The sequence below is a fragment of the Macaca mulatta genome, chromosome 10 (genome assembly GCF_049350105.2).
Source record: "Macaca mulatta isolate MMU2019108-1 chromosome 10, T2T-MMU8v2.0, whole genome shotgun sequence".
NCBI lineage: Eukaryota > Metazoa > Chordata > Mammalia > Primates > Cercopithecidae > Macaca > Macaca mulatta.
The window spans coordinates 80717147-80733583 of record NC_133415.1 but is presented as its reverse complement, the minus strand read 5'-3'; the positions used below and the strand labels follow the sequence as shown (position 1 = coordinate 80733583).

General features: G+C 40.1%; 1 protein-coding gene across 5 annotated transcripts in view; it reads right to left on the bottom strand.

Moving 5' to 3' along the window:
* The window catches only part of DNAAF9 (dynein axonemal assembly factor 9), a 164671-nt gene that overhangs the window by 100544 nt on the left and 47690 nt on the right, over window positions 1-16437 (bottom strand). For all 5 annotated transcript variants that reach the window (XM_077948981.1, XM_077948979.1, XM_077948978.1 and 2 more), the window contains 2 exon segments: window positions 7630-7728; window positions 2677-2732 (listed from right to left, as the gene is read on the bottom strand). In XM_077948981.1, the coding sequence (XP_077805107.1) occupies window positions 2677-2732; window positions 7630-7728 (155 nt within the window).

Below are 16437 nucleotides of genomic sequence, written 5' to 3'. Positions count from 1 at the left end.
GGCGACACCTGCAGCCTTAGCAAAGCAGTCAGTCAGTACAGTCGACCAAATGTCCTTGGCTGGTTGGAAAGGGATGCCAGTTGTCTCCCTACTGACCCATAGGGATCAGTTAACATTTAGGGACATAACTAAACTCAAGCTAAGTTTGTATTTTCAGCATGTCCCACTTTTTGAGGAATAAGTTCCATAAGTTTGCTGTCCATGATAGAGTGATAGAGCAAAACTCAGGTATTATAAAACAGAATTTTAACAGAAATGAGTCTTAAGGAATGACAGTTATGATACTTGCACTAGACAGACAATAGAGCAGTCATCAATTCCTAAGTAACTTTCAATAGGGAAGGAGCACAGGAGGGTTGCAAATTTTCTCAATACCACACATCTGCCTCTGTACCCATCCCCTTCCTCTCTGCCCTCTTGGCTGAACTTTTCCTCTCCCCTACTTTTCCTTTCCCCTACTTTCTGCTCACTCCTCAGCCCACTCTAATCAGCCTCCTCAGTCATTTCATCCAGAGAGTTCTTGCCAAAGTCACCAAGTGACTTTCATGTAGCATACAGCAAATTCAACAGATGGTCTTCAGGTCTTCCTTCCTTCATTGGTCTCTGAGAAGCACTTGACTCCCTCCACCCTCCACTGCAAGAACTGTTTCCCCTCAGTCTCCCCAGTCAGTCATCCTCCTCTTCCACCTGGTCTCCAAATAGTCCCAGGGTTTACCCGCAGCTTGCTGCTCCCTCCTCTCCTCTGTGATTATGTTCCCTATGTCTCCTCCCCTTCCAGTTCTAAATGGCATCACAATCCACCCAGGAACCCAGCCATCTAAAAGGCCTCCTGGACTTCTGCTTCCTCCCCCTCCAGATATAATCAACCTCCCCAAAAGCCTTCCTATTTAATCATTTTCTTCCATCTTCATGGCCACAACCTTAGCCCATGCTGCCATCATTTCTTCCCTGGACAACTGCAACACTTCCTCACTGTTTCCCTGTTTCCACTCTTGCCCTCCTATTCTCTACACTGCAATGATGATAATCTTTTAAACATGCCAATTTACTGCCTTTATGTTATTTTCTGGAGAAGGGACACAATCTTGAACATGGCTAAAGAGAACTTGTATGATCTAGTGAACTTTCTCAGCTCCATGGAAGGCCACTCAACTCCAACTTCAATACTCCAGCCAAGATCATTTTCTTTGATGTCCCTTATGTTCTTGTCTCAGGGTCTCTGTTCTTCCTCCTACTCCCAATTATCTCTGTTCATTGTTCGGCTCTCTCCTGGAGGGGGCTGGGCTCTCCTGTGATGGGCTTCAAAGTACTATACTCTTTTCTCCTTCATGGCACCAATCAGAGTTGGTCATAACAGATTTCTTTGTTAAGCTGTGTGATTAATGTCTTTTTCTCCACTACCCTATAAACTTTGAGGGCAGTAATCATATTTGCTTCCTTTTTTTAAACCATGAATCTCTCTTGATTGGTATGTCGTACGTTTCTCAGTGAATATTTAATGACTCTATCCTCTATCTTTTTCCTAAATTGCCCTTAGTGTGTGTCATGTAAAGAATTCTTTGCATTTCTTTTCACTCTCTTAAAAATACTACCTTAAGCTTCAGGCAAACAAGGGCTTTTAAAAGTAAGCATGGCTGATTTTTCTTCTTAAGTTTAATTCAAGTGAGGTGACACTTCAGGAAGAAAAATATGACTCTGAGTCCTAGCCAGGGTACTCTGTTTCACTATTAGATTGGATTGAAATTGGGGGAAGAAAAGAGAGAAAAGATGTCCTCTCTATCCATCAGAGGAAGTTATCTCCTGCTGATCATGACAAAAGAGATGTGGGAGGAAACACTTTTGAACCCTCACTGAACCCATCTTCTTCGTGGGGCTGGACCTTCACATCTGATCCCTTTTATTCCCTGTAAGACACTGTTGCTCCCCTGCCCAGCCCTTGGACTATGCATATGTCATATGCATAGTTTGCAAATAGTTTCTCCCATTCTGAGGATTGTCTGTGTACTCTGATGATTATTTCTATTGCTGTGCAGAAGCATGTTCATTTAATTAGGTCCCATTTATTTATTTTCATTTGCTTCCTGTCATTTTCCTGAGCCAGGAATGAAATTAAAAATTCCTTTCTTTAGATTTTAGCAGACAACAGGGATTTATTTATTTATTTAGAGACAGAGTTTCACTCTTGTTGCCCGGGCTGACGTGCAATGGCACCGTCTTGGCTCACTGCAACCTCTGCCTCCTGGGTTCAAGCAATTCTCCTGTTTCAGTCTCCCGAGTAGCTGGGATTATAGGCACATGCCACCACACCCAGCTATTTTTGTATTTTCAGTAGAGATGGGGTTTCATCATATTGGTCAACCTGGTCTTGAACTCCTGACCTCAGCTGATCTGCCCACCTTGGCCTCCCAAAGTGCTGGGATTACAGGCATGAGCCATCGCACCCGACTGACAACAGTGTTTTAAAAGCTAGTTTACTATAAAATAATAAAATAAAAATGAAAGCAGTGAAACAGACACATTTACAGAGTATAGATTTCTTACCCTGTGATGACTAAAGTCAACCCATATTTTCCTGACTCTAGCTTCTGAACTTGGGTGCACCCCGACAGCCAACCCCCTTGCCAACTCCATTTTCTCTATCACCATTCACCCTTCTTCCCCAAGAAAGAAACTTACCTGTTTTCAGTTATATGGCTAGAGATCATTCCATGACTGAAATAACTTCTGAATGGCTAAAAAGAAGCCAACATTGTATATATTAAGACCACAATTTGGTAAAACAGTCATAAAACCCCTCACATATGTATGTACACACATGCTTCAGGAGAGTGCATAGTGTGTGAGTGTGTGTGTGGGTGTGTGTGTTTGTGTGTGTGCATGTGTGACAGAGAGAGAAAGCTACAGAAAGAGAGAGATGTTTGTTTGTAGATTACTATAAGAACATGGAAAGATGTGTATGGTGAATAGCAATATGAATTTTAGGAGTAAGTGGCAAACAAAGTAATACCAAAAAAGAAAAAAAGGCAAAAACCTGCAAAAAGGAAAATAAAGAAAAAAATCCTTTTATTTTACAATGTTTAACTACTGAAAGAAAATTGGACCAATCACCATCTATGGTCCAAGTTGCTAATCATGTGGAGATTAAAAAAAAAACTTTTCTACATTTCCAATAAATTAATATATACTATTGTGCTAATTTAAAATCAGTAATGAGGAGGAATCCAAGGAATTTCGAAGTATACTGATGGAAGTTTCCTGGGAAATCAATGAAGTAAGTCTCAGCTTTTGGATGCACAGTGTCAGGCTAAACACTAATCAAAACTTAACACGCATGATCTCATGTCCAAAGGATCCAAAAATTCAAATAGTAATTTTAATCCCACTAAATAATATTTACTGGTTTTTTTTTTCTGATTAATGTATGTTCATTGTAGAAGACAATAAAAACCACCTATAATGTCTAAAAACTATTAACATTTTGGTAAATTTTCTTCAAATCTTTTCTCTATGGTACACCATAGACAATATATGATTGCACTAAACTTTATTAAATAGTCTTCTGTTCATGGAAATTTATATTATTATTAATTCTTCAATATAATGGAAAAAAATACACACACATACACACACACACACACAAAAACACCTCTCATGTAATGAACTTAATAAATTTCATCTGCAGCTCTGATGATTTCCTTAAGGCAGATCTGGAAATGAAATCACAGAACAAAAAGGCAGAACCATGTTGCCAAATTGTTTTTTAAGAAAGTTCTATCCATGTGCATGTCTACCTACAATATGAGTGTGCCTGTCTCATGATCTCCTCATAAGCACTGCCTATGAAATGGTTTCAATATATTTGCCAAGTTGACAAATGAAAAATCGGACCTCACTGTTTGTTGTCTCCTTTATACCCCTTGGCTTTGTAATGAAGTAGAGTATTTTAGACATGTTCAATGGCCATTTGGATTTCCCTTCATTAGTTAACAGTTTATTTACATTCTCTGATATTTATCAATTGGAGTATTTTATTTATTTATTTATTTATTGAGGTGGAGTTTTGCTCTTGTTGCCCAGGCTGGAGCGCAATGGCATGATTTCAGCTCACTGCAACCTTCGCCTCCCAGGTTCAAGCAATTCTCCTGCCTTAGCCTCCCAAGTAGCTGGGATTACAGGCGTGCATCACCACACCTGGCTAATTTTGTATTTTTAGTAGAGACGGGGTTTCACTGTGTTGGTCAGGCTGGTTTTGAACTCCTGACCTCAAGTGATCCACTCGTCTTGGCCTCCAAAGTGCTGGGATTACAGTCGTGAGCCACCGCACCTGGCTCAATTGGAGTTCTAATGTTTGTCTTACTGATTTGTAAAAACTATAGATTAACATAATACTTAAAATTTATTGTGGGCTTACCATGTGACTGTGATAGGCACTTATCATCTCAAGCAACCCTAATAACAACCTATGAGCTTCATTCTATCATTATTTCCCCTCTAGAGATAAGTTGACAAAGATACAAAAGTTAATTTACTTGTCCAAGGTCACAGAGCTAGTGAACTGTATAGCTGGGATTCTAACTTGGTAATCATTTGAGGGAAAAAATAAAAGTAGATCCGTATCTCACAACATATTCCCATGAATTACATTTGGATTAGGGATCTAAATGTAAAAATTCAAGCCATACAAGCGCTAGAGGGTGACTTTCAATTACAGCCTTTCCCTATATAATGACTCAAAATTCAGAGGCAATAAAAGAAAAGGCAGATGAATTTACATAAAAAGAAAAATGTTTGCATGGCAAAAAAAAAAAAATTTATAAACAAACCAACTGATAAATATGGAAAAAGTATCTGGAATATATACTAGAGACAAAATGCTAACAGCCCAAATATATAACAAACTTTTAAAAACGAGAGGACATGGGAGGTGGAGGTTGCAGTGAGCCGAGATCGCATCACTGCACTCCAGCCTGGCGACAGAGCGACACTCCAACTCAAAAAAAAAAAAAAAAAACCAGGAGACAAAAAACCCTCCTAAAACCTATGCTCTATAGTTCAGTTAATAATACTGTACTAATATTAAAATGGAAAAACAACACGTAAACAACATATAAAATGGCCATCAAATATATGAGGGAATGTTCAACTTAACTAATAGAGAAATGTAAATTGAAACAATACTGATACACTATTTTTCATCTGTGAGACTGAAAATTTTTAAAGTATGACAATACATTCTATTGGTGAAGTTGTGCAGCAACAGGCGTTCATACAGTGCTGGTGGGAATGCAAACTGGTAAAATCCTTCTGAAGGGAAATTTGGCAATAACTAACAACATGACATACGCACTTACCTTTTGACCCAGCAATCCCATCACTAGGTATATATACCTCCAACAACGGGAACATACATAAGCGCTGCGTTATTTACTATGGCTCTGTTTGTAATGGCAAAATATTAGAAACAACCTCAGTATGTGCACACACAAGAGAGGCTGAATAAATTAAGACAAATCCACAAAATGGAGTACTATGAATTCTAACAAAGAATGAGGAAGATCTCAATGAACTGACTTGAATATGTTTACATCGTTAAGAAAACAAAGAAAAGAAAAAAGGACTGGGAGAGAGTTCCAGGACGTACTGTTAAGTGGAAATGACTATATGCTACTCTTCAATGTTAGAAAGGTAACAATATGAGAAAATGCACACGTATTTGCTCATTTGTGCAAATGAAATAGAAAAGATAAATGAGAAACTCAAGAGGTTTGTTACCTACTGTCAATGGAGTGGGGAAAATGGGTGGAAAGAAGAAGGCAATAAGAAAAAAGTAACAGGAAACGACAGTGACACTTGAGTATACCTTTTGGAATCTCTTTCACTCGTAGAATCATAGTAATAGAAAAAGGAAAAAGAACCCCGAAAACTGAAAAGGATATCAGTGAGATGTGGAACAACTTCAAGTGGTCTAATGTAGAAGCAAATGGAGTCCCTCAAGAAAAGAAGAGAGGTATGGAACACAAAAAACGTTTGAAGAATGAAGAGCGAACACTTTCCAAACTTAAAGAAAACTATAAATCTACAGACCTAAGAAGCTCAACAAAATCCAAGCACAAGAAACATGAAGAAAACTACAGCGAGACACACCATAATCAAACTACTCAAAATCAGTAATAAAGAGAGAATCTTAAAAGTTGCCAGAGGGAAAAAAAAAGGCCTGCTATATTCAGAAATTAGGATAAAAGACTACAGTATGTACAAAGATTAGGATGAAGGACTTCTCAACAGAAATAATGCAAGCAAGAAGACACTGAAGCAAGATCTTTCGAGTATTAAAAGGTAAAAACTGTCAATCTAGAATTTAGACATGGCAAAAATATATTTCAAAAATGAAGGCGAAATAAAGATTTGTTTTCCAGACATTCAAAAGCTGAAAGAATTAACCATCAGAAGATTAATACCACAAAAAATATTAAAGACCTTCCTTCAAGGAAAAGGATGACAAGGAGAAGTCTGGGTCTACACAAAGTAATGAAGAGCACCAGAGAGAGCAACAACATGGGCAAATATACTACATTTGACCTTAGCCAAAAGGCCCAGAAGCAACACACGGGCAAATACGTAAGACCTTTTTCCCCATTATTTAAATCCTTAAAAAGGTAATTGTTTAAAGAAAAATAAGAGCATTGTATTGTGGGGTTTATAAAATATGTAAAGGTAGCTGGGTGCAATGGCTCACGCCTGTAATCCCAGCACTCTGGGAGGCCGAGGTGGGTGATCACTTGAGATCAGGAGTTCGAGACCAGCCTGGCCAACAAAGTGAAACCCCATCTCTACTAAAAATACAAAAATTAGCTGTACATGGTGGTGTGTGCCAGTAATCCCAGCTACTTGGGAGGCTGAGGAAGGAGAATTGCTTGAATCCTGAAGGAAGAGGTTGCAGTGAGCTGAGATCATGCCACTGCACTCCAGCCTGGGCGACAGAGCGAGACTCCATCTCAAAAAAAAAAAGAAAAAAGAAAAAAAAAAAAAGTAAAGGTAAAATGCGTAACAACAAAGATCAATTCCAGCTCCAAACCATCAGCAGGAGGGTTTGCTCTGAGCCACAGGGGAGCACAGGAGAGTTGAGGGCTGCAGCGAGTACCCAAGAAGGCTACAATGCAAGCTTAGAAGGGTTCCTTAGATCCTTCCTGGTGATTAGTTTTTGAGGCTGTCCTGTGTCTTGGTTGTCAATCTAGATACTTCAGGTTTACTCACAAGCCTGGTAACTGCTGACTAGCATCATCTGCTTGGAAAGACATCTTGGCATTCAATATCTGGAGGTTAAACTGACAAAGGTGTGCTACTCCCATGTGGAGAATTATTCCTATGTCTATTAAACAGTGCCCAGAATTCCTGGCACCACCACACTGCAAAGCAAAAATACTTCTAATGGAGAAGCCGGCACACAGAAAAAGAGCTTTTTATAAAGGGTTGGCATGGAGGGGAACTTCTTTATGGTATACAACACAGCTTAAAGAAATGATAAATTAGAATTGATAGTGTTGTATTTTGAAAAAAATTAAATAAAAAATTAAAACAATAAATAAATTAACCATTTTCTTCTTCTTCTTTGACCCTTCCCTTACATACCTCACCCGCCTGAGATTCTGAAAGTTCTAGCAGGAAAGGAATTTCTGTGTCAAAATTAGCGAAGAAGCTAGTCCACTGATGTTCAAAAGCCACCAAATCCTGGGAAAAAAAGGAAAAAGTTAATGTGTTTGGTCACATAAAGGAGGTATTTTAGAAAGCGCAAATTATGAAACTGTAACTGATCTCAAAACACCAGACCATTTATATATGTTATTTTAAAAGGTAGTAGCAAACTACTAGTACATGCTACTTATATGGACGAATCTCAAAAACATTATGCCAAGTGAAAGAGCTAGATATAAAAAAAACTACCTGATATGTGGTCCATTCATGTGAAATATTCAGAAAAAGCAAACCTGTAGAGGCAAAAAGTAGACTAGTAGTTGCCTAGGCTTGGGACGGAGACTGACTGCAAGTGGGCACAAGGGAACTTTCTGGGCTGATGAAAACGTTCTCTATAAATTTACTAAAAATAATTGAGTTGTACACTTAAAATGGATGAATATTATAGTACATAAATTATACTCCAAATAAAGCCGTTTAAAAGGACAGCTAGGAGCAGGGGTTCACGTCTGTAACCCCAGAACTTTGGGAGGCTAAGGTGGGAGAATCATGTGAGCCCCAGGAGTTCCAGACCAGCTTGGGCAACAAGATGAGACCTCGTCTCTACAAAAAAAAAAAAAACCAAAAAACCATGAAAAAAAATGAGCTGAGCTTGATGGTGCGCACCTGTTGTCCCAGCTACTTAGGAGGCTGAGATGGGGGAATCGCTTGAGTTCAAGAGGACCAAGTTGGAGTGAAGCAGGATTGTGCTGCTACACTCCAGCCTGGGTGACAGAACAAGATTCTGTCCGAACAAATGAATGAATGAAAGGACAGTAATGATCCTTAAACATCTTACTTTAGCAACCCTATTGGGAGGAATTTATTTACAGGGCACCTAAAGGATGGTACCATGTCCAGTGCCAAAAGGGTCACATCTGAGCAGCTTTGTTGAAGGACTGATTGACTTTAAAGGGCAGGGTGGCACAGAGCCCTCTCCTTTCTTCTGCCCTCTTTCTAGTAACCACATGAGTACTGAGAAACTCTAAACCCTTCTTTGTTGACTCTCCTCTACATGCGGCCTCCATTCCCCACCCCAGCTGCTTTTTAGCATCCTCTCTGAACTCCTTCTTACTCTTAAGCACTACAAATTGCTTTTTGCTATTGGCTTTTCTTGAAGGCATCATCAATTAACAACAACAACAAAAAAAACCACCAGTTAGGACTTGCTTATGATACTCCTCAAGTATTATCCTTGTCCTTATTTTGAAGTTGCTAATAATTTATACTCAAATTGGACAGTCATCTTCACTGTCAATTTTGCACCATGGAAGGGTATATATGTTAGGCACCCAGTCTAGTGCCTTGCTCATAGCAGGCATTCTATTTGCTGCACCAAAACTCACTGGCCAGATCTATGCCCTCCTCCTCTCAAGCATATACAAGTACTTAGACCTCTGTGCTAGCCATGTACTGACTCTACTTCTGGCCCTAGACATAAAGCACAAGGCAACACTGCTGGGAAGACAATGTAAACATTCTCTACTTGCTGTCCAGACTACCTATCCATATCTATATCTATACAGATGTGTGTGTATCTATGTATACATATGTACACATGCATATTATATATGATACTTACCACATACATACACACACACACAAAATTCTGGCCAGGTATGGTGGCTCATGCCTGCAATCCCAGCACTTTGGGAGGCTGAGGGGATCACTTGAGCCCAGTAGTTTGAGATCAGCCTGGGCAACATAGTGACACCCCATCTCTACCCACCAGAAAAATTCTTTTTAGTCATCATGTAGGTGACAGTGCTGATAGTGTTTTCTGAGTATGTTTTATATATAATGTAGGATAAAACAAAAAAAATCTGTGCGTATACAGGTATCTATATATACAGACAAACACATATTAGGAGGAGGGAGACAGAGAGAGAAAGAGATAGAAAATATTTCCTAGCTCTATCTACTGAAGAGATCTAGAAACAATGGCCAAACCAGCAGCAATGAGTACTTCTAGCACTCAGACTGGGGTGCTGAAATACCACTTCTCATTCAAAGAAACCAGAACATTTTAGAGAATTGACTGAGTGTGGGTCTCAGACAGGAAATGTACAAGACAAGGCTGGGATATCTTAACATAGCAGCTGGCAAGGAAGTTATCAAAGACTATTAGCATTCTGTTAAAATAAGATTCTGTTAAATTGTGAACCAACTTGAAGGGAGTTCATTATCCAAAGACAGAAAAATTTGAGCATCACTGAAGATGGCAATTGCAATGGATATAAACACATCAAATATGTTTAAATCTGAGTTCAAAATATATACAATATACATATATACAATATATTTATGTATATATACACAATTGGAATAACATCATTGTGCAACGGTGAATTGAGGATCTAATTAATGAACCAAGAATCTAGGGATTACACATCAACTGCCGTTCACAAAACAAAAAGAGAACCAATTAGACATTATGTGCTTCTTGATAAAGAATATAACACCCTGTAGGAAGTAGTCGTTTCTCCAAAAATCAACCCTGAAACTGATTCAACCTCTAGATGCAATTACCAATGATCAGGAAATACAGGAGACAGGGGAAAATGTTAAACTACATCACGGGAATACAATTAAGAAAATTTCAACTGGGGCAGGTGCAGTGGTTCATGCCTGTAATCCCAGCACTTTGGGAGGCTAAGGCAGGCAGATCTCTTTAGATCAGGAGTTCAAGACCAGCCTGGCCAACATGGAGAAACCCCATCTCTACTACAAATACAAAAATTAACCAGGCATGGTGGCATATGCCTGTAATCCCAGCTACTGGAGAGGCTGAGGCAGGAGAATTGTTTGAACCTGGGAGGCGGAGGTTGGAGTGAGCCAAGATCATGCCGCTGCACTCCAGCCTAGACAACAAGAGTGAGACTCCATCTCAAAAAAAAAAAAAAAAAAAAAAAAAATTTCAACTGATGGCAACTATAAGACAAATGATCTAGTTTCTTCAACAGACAGCTAGGGGGCAGGGAAACAAAGAGATAGAGAAAACCTACAGATTAAAAGAAACCTAAAACACACACATGCATACAGGGCAGGCAAACAAAACTAAACTACGTTTATAAAATACATTTGGATGATAAAACTGCAAAGAAAAGTAAGGAAATGACTACCATAGAATTTATGATAGTGTTATTCTTGCGGGAAGAGGAAGGAGATAATGGAGGTTCTGTTGCTTTGCTTTATACTAAGTTATTAGATTGTACATCAGTTTTATGCTATTTTCTGAGTCTGTGTTATTTTATTTATTTATTTATTGAGACAAAGTCTTGCTCTGTCACCCAGGCTGGAGTTCAGTGGCGTGATCTCAGCTAAATTTTTTGTATTTTTAGTAGATATGGGGTTTCACCATGTCGGCCAGGCTGGTCTCGAACTCCTGACCTCGAGTGATCTGCCCGCCTTGGTCTCCCAAAGTGCTGGGATTACAGGCGTGAGCCACTATGCCCGGCCATCTATGTTATTTTAATAATGAAAAGTCTTTAAAAGCAAATGCCTAAGTATTATTTGTTCATTACAGAAAACAGAATAAGAATCACTGTAAACACTTTGGGAAATGTTCTCTCAACTTATTTTTACATAGTATTTTATAAAAACAAATGTGCATGTACTTGTAACTGGTAATCTGTAGGGTCCTGGGTTAGAATGCCTTGCCATCCCACCTCTGTGGCTTGGCCTGATAAACCAATCCTTTTGGGTCTGGGTTTCAGCCTCACTGCTATCAGGTCCAGTCAGTGCCCTGTATCCTGGGCCCAGGGCAATCTTCCCACTTTGGCACTGGATTATCCCTTTCTAGACTCTGGAGATAAATACACTTCCAGCGCTTCCAACTAACACTTTAACTGCAGACCTTCAACGTCTGTCTGACCTCTCTGGTCCCAGATCTACTCTCCTTCTCAAGTTGGCTGTCATTCACATTCCGACAGTTAAAGAAAATTTCAACTCAGAAAAACCTGTGCTTGAATCTCTGCCTCTTACTGGCTGTGTGACCTTGGGCAAGGAACTTAACCTGAGCTTCAAATACCTTATATAACTGTGATGACTACTATCTACCTTGCAGAGATATTACAGGAATTAAGTAAAATAACCTGTATCAAGTGCTTATTATCAGATCTTGCACACTAGATATCTTCAGTACTGCCTCTACTGCAGGTCAGCCCAAGGCTGGCTGTGAGAAAGATGGTAACTGCAATGTATATAAACACATGAAATATGTTTAAATCTATGAGTTCAAAATATTTTATATATACACATATATATTAATTGCATGTATGTTATATATAACATGTATATACAGAAGTATATACGTTATACATAACACACATAGATATATATAACATATATATAACATGTATATATATGTAAATAAATATATACAACTGAGCCTTCCCCTCAACATCCTGACACTTGTCTGCTCTCTCTCAGATACTCATAATGCACATCACTGGCCTCAGGGAAGCTGTGCCCAAAGCCACCCATCTCACAGTGCATCTTTGCCTTCCTTACTTGGCTCTGTCCAACCTCTTCAACTTTACCAGAATGCTTCACTTTGTGAGACTTAAAAAAAACAAAAAGGGACCGGGTGCGGTGGCTCATCCACTCTGGGAGTGGGCGGATCACCTAAGCCCAGGAGTTTGAGACCAGCCCAGGCAACATAGCGAGGCCGTGTCTCTACAAAAAAACACAAAAATTAGCCAGGTGTGGTGGCAAGTGCTTGTAGTCCCAGCCTCTCGGGAAGCTGAGGTGGGAGAATCACTTGAGACTGGGAGGATGAGGTTGCAGTGAGCCAAGATAGCACTACTGCACATCAGCCTGGGCAATACAGTGAGACCCTGTCCCCCAACCCCTAGCAAAAAAAAAAAAAGGCTATTAATACAGAATACACTGTGTTTCAATTCTATTAGAAACAGACTCAGGAGGTATATTTCCACTTAAATGGCCTACCTGGTGACACCCATTTTGGTTTGGGTCTATGACAGGAAGCAGTCAAACAGTTAAGCAATATCAATTCTCTGCTAACTTGTAGGTGAAAAACACTGTGTGCTTTAGGAGTTACAGAGAAGAAGATAGGCACTTTGTTCCCCAAAAAATCACCCCTGAGGGAGGTGGATATGTCAGTACTAATTATAGAATAAGGTAGAATGAATCATTAAGTACTGCCTTTAGCTCCATGCACATTCTATTTTTCCAGTGCAAGATGCAATGACTCATACTAAAAATCACCAGCATTCTATATGAAATGTTGTTTTATGTATATTGTCCTTTTAAATCTTCCTGACATCTTTGTTACTTCTCTATGCCCACTTTAGAGAAGAGACTGAGGCACCAAGCAATAAAGTGACTTGCCTGAGGATTCAATACTAACAAGCAGCAAAAGCGGAAAAATATCTAGACAAGATACCTAGAACCTGTGTGCTTTCCAGTAGGCACACTATTCTTCCAACTTTCCCCAACATAAACACTGAATTTGTGGAAATGGATACTGTTGTAAGTAAGTGGAACTGGTGAGATGGATGCAAAGTTTATCATTCAGATTCTTCAAGGCCAAATCCAGAAGAAAGAAGCAACAGAAGGCAGAAACCATGCCACTGTGCCTTGGCCCTTAGCCAGAGGACAAGGATACTGAACTTCAAACAGAACTCTTGGCTCTAGGCTGGCATCCAGCAGAAGCAGCTTTTGGGTGGCTCCAAGTCCATATTCATTGTACCCTCCCCAAGTTACGCAAGGACTAGCTTAAATACCAGTGAGGGCAAAGCAGCCACATTAGAGCACCTTCTCTCAAAATTCAGCAAAGGACAATTCTGGGGCTTTCAGACAGCCTCCTTCCCTCTCTGTCTAGAAAGTTCTACCACCTTCTCCCTTTTCTGGAAAATCTCTGATTACCACACATGACTCCTCTGAGAAACAATCCTGAGCACTTCCAGGCAGAGTTATCACCTTACTTTATTATTTCCAAATACAGTTAAATCTGGCTCTCAGCCTCTACTTTTTGGGATGGAAGTCCACTATCACATATCAAAAGGGCTTCCTTCTCCTTCTTCCAATCACCTAAGAATATCAAGCTCATAGGAAATCAGAAAACTAGGAAAGAGCCTGCTCTACAGCCCATGGTGATCACCACTGCTGCTACTTCAGTTGCATGATGTCACTGCTGTTCCAGGTGCAATTAAAGATGCTCTCCTGAGTGGACCCTATCCACTGACTCTAGGGACACCAGCAATGTTCTTAAAACTACAGTGCTGGCCGGGCGCAGTGGCTCAAGCCTGTAATCCCAGCACTTTGGGAGGCTGAGATGGGCGGATCACAAGGTCAGGAGATCGAGACCATCCTGGCTAACACGGTGAAACCCCGTCTCTACTAAAAAATACAAAAAAAAAAACTAGCCGGGCGAGGTGGCGGGCACCTGTAGTCCCAGCTACTCAGGAGGCTGAGGCAGGAGAATGGCGTGAACCCAGGAGGCAGAGCTTGCAGTGAGCTGAGATCCGGCCACTGCACTCCAGCCTGGGCGACAGAGCGAGACTCCGTCTCAAAACAACAACAACAACAACAACAAAAAAAAAAACAAAAAAAAAAACTACAGTGCTATTCTGGCCTCTATGTGTGACCTGCAGTCTCCTCATTGAGGAGACTGCATGCAGATACTACTAAATTACCTGTCTCTCTTCTTTATCTGTGGTTAAATTGGTCTTCCTAATTCTTATATTCTCTGTATATTTGTGCATTTTCACTTTTTTTCATAATTAGGTTAGCCAGGGGATGATGATGTTTTTTTAAAAACCAAAAATTTCAGATGTTGTTTTTCTTTTACATTCTTCTTTAATTAGAAATGTTTAAACAGAAGCTGGGTTCGGTGGCTAATGCCTAGAATCCCAGCACTTTAGGAGGCCGAGGCAGGCAGATCACCTAAAGTCAGGAGTTTGAGACGAGCCTGGTCAACATGGTGAAACCCCGTTTCTATTAAAAATACAAAAATTAGCCAGGCATGGTGACGCACACCTGTAGCCCCAGCTACTCAGGAGGCTGAGGTATGAGATCACTTGAACCCGGGAGGTAGAGGCTGCAGTGAGCTGAGATTGCACCACTGTATTCCAGCCTGGGTGACAGTGAGACTCTGTTTCAAAAAAAAAAAGAAATTTTAAAATAGAACAGATGTTCAGTTTTATCAAATGCCTTTTTTAGTATCTATGGAGTCATTATAAAAGGCTGCAAGAGGAAAAATTCGTATAGCAATTACACTAATAGATTTCCAGATATTTAACTAAATATAGAACCCTTAAAAAACCCTACTTCGGCCGGGCGCGGTGGCTCATGCCTGTAATCCCAGCACTTTGGGAGGCCGAGGCAGGCAGATCACAAGGTCAGGAGATCGAGACCACGGTGAAACCCCGTCTCTACTAAAAATACAAAAAAATTAGCCAGGCGCGGTTGTGGGCGCCTGTAGTCCCAGCTACTCGGGAGGCTGAGGCAGGAGAATGGCGTGAACCCGGGAGGCGGAGCTTGCAGTGAGCCGAGATCGCGCCACTGCACTCCAGCCTGGGCGACAAAGCGAGACTCCGTCTCAAAAAAAAAAAAAAAAAACCCTACTTCATAGAATTTTATTTTAATATGATACTAGGTTCTGTTTGCTAATATTTAACTTAAAATACTGGTATCAATATTCATAATAGTGGTCTGTAGTCTTCATTTTCTTCAGTTTCTTTTTATGAGTTTTGATAACAGCTAATTTCTTTTTTTTTTTTCAGATCCAGTACTGTCTGAATTTTTTTTTTAGCTAATTTCATTAAAAGTTTGCAAGATGTTCTTTTTCAGTGCTGTCCGGTCTGATTTAGTTCATCACTACATTAAAATGTTTTAACGGTAGGATCTGAACTTTTATTTTTTTAGACAGAGTCTCGCTCTGTTGCCCAGGCTGGAGGCACGATCTCAGCTCACTGCAACCTCCATCTCTCGAGTTCGAGTGATTCTCCTGCCTCAGCCTCCCAAGTAGCTGGGATTACAGGCATGTGCCACCACGCCCAGCTAATTTTTGTATTTTCAGTAGAGAAGAGGTTTCACCATGTTGGCCAGGCTGGTCTCGAACTCCTGACCTCAGGTGATCCACTTGCCTCGGCCTCCCAAAGTGCTGCGATTACAGGCGTGAGCCACTAACCCTGCCTGAATTCAGAACCCAGTTCAGAACCTGGCTGGATCTGAACTTTTAAATAGCTCTCAAACTATATTTGAAGGTTTTAGGAGAATTCACTCATGAAATGTGTTCCTGGTAATTTCTCTGCCTTTTTAAAATCAGTTATTTTAGATTTTCTATCTATCCTGGGGCCTATTTTAATTAACCTTTAACCAAATGTATTTGCATTGAAGTGACGCAATTACTTTCTTATGACTCTTAACTTCCTTGTTCTATCACTGCCCTCTTTTTTCTTCTTTTGAAATTTCTGCTTTCTCCCTTTTTTTCTTGTTAGATGAGTTTATTAGTCAGGTTATTGCTTACAGGTCTGCAGGCTGGCTATGGCTCAGCTGGGCTGTTACAGTCTGTTCTATGTATGTCATTTCAGGACCGACACATAAAGCAGCAACTACCTGGGAAAAGTTCTCACGGCAAGAGTGTAAGAGGGCAAGAAAAATTACACAAGAACACTGAAGGCCTCTGGTCAGATATGTCATGTTATGACCAATCACCTTCCATATGACCAGGGCCAACAG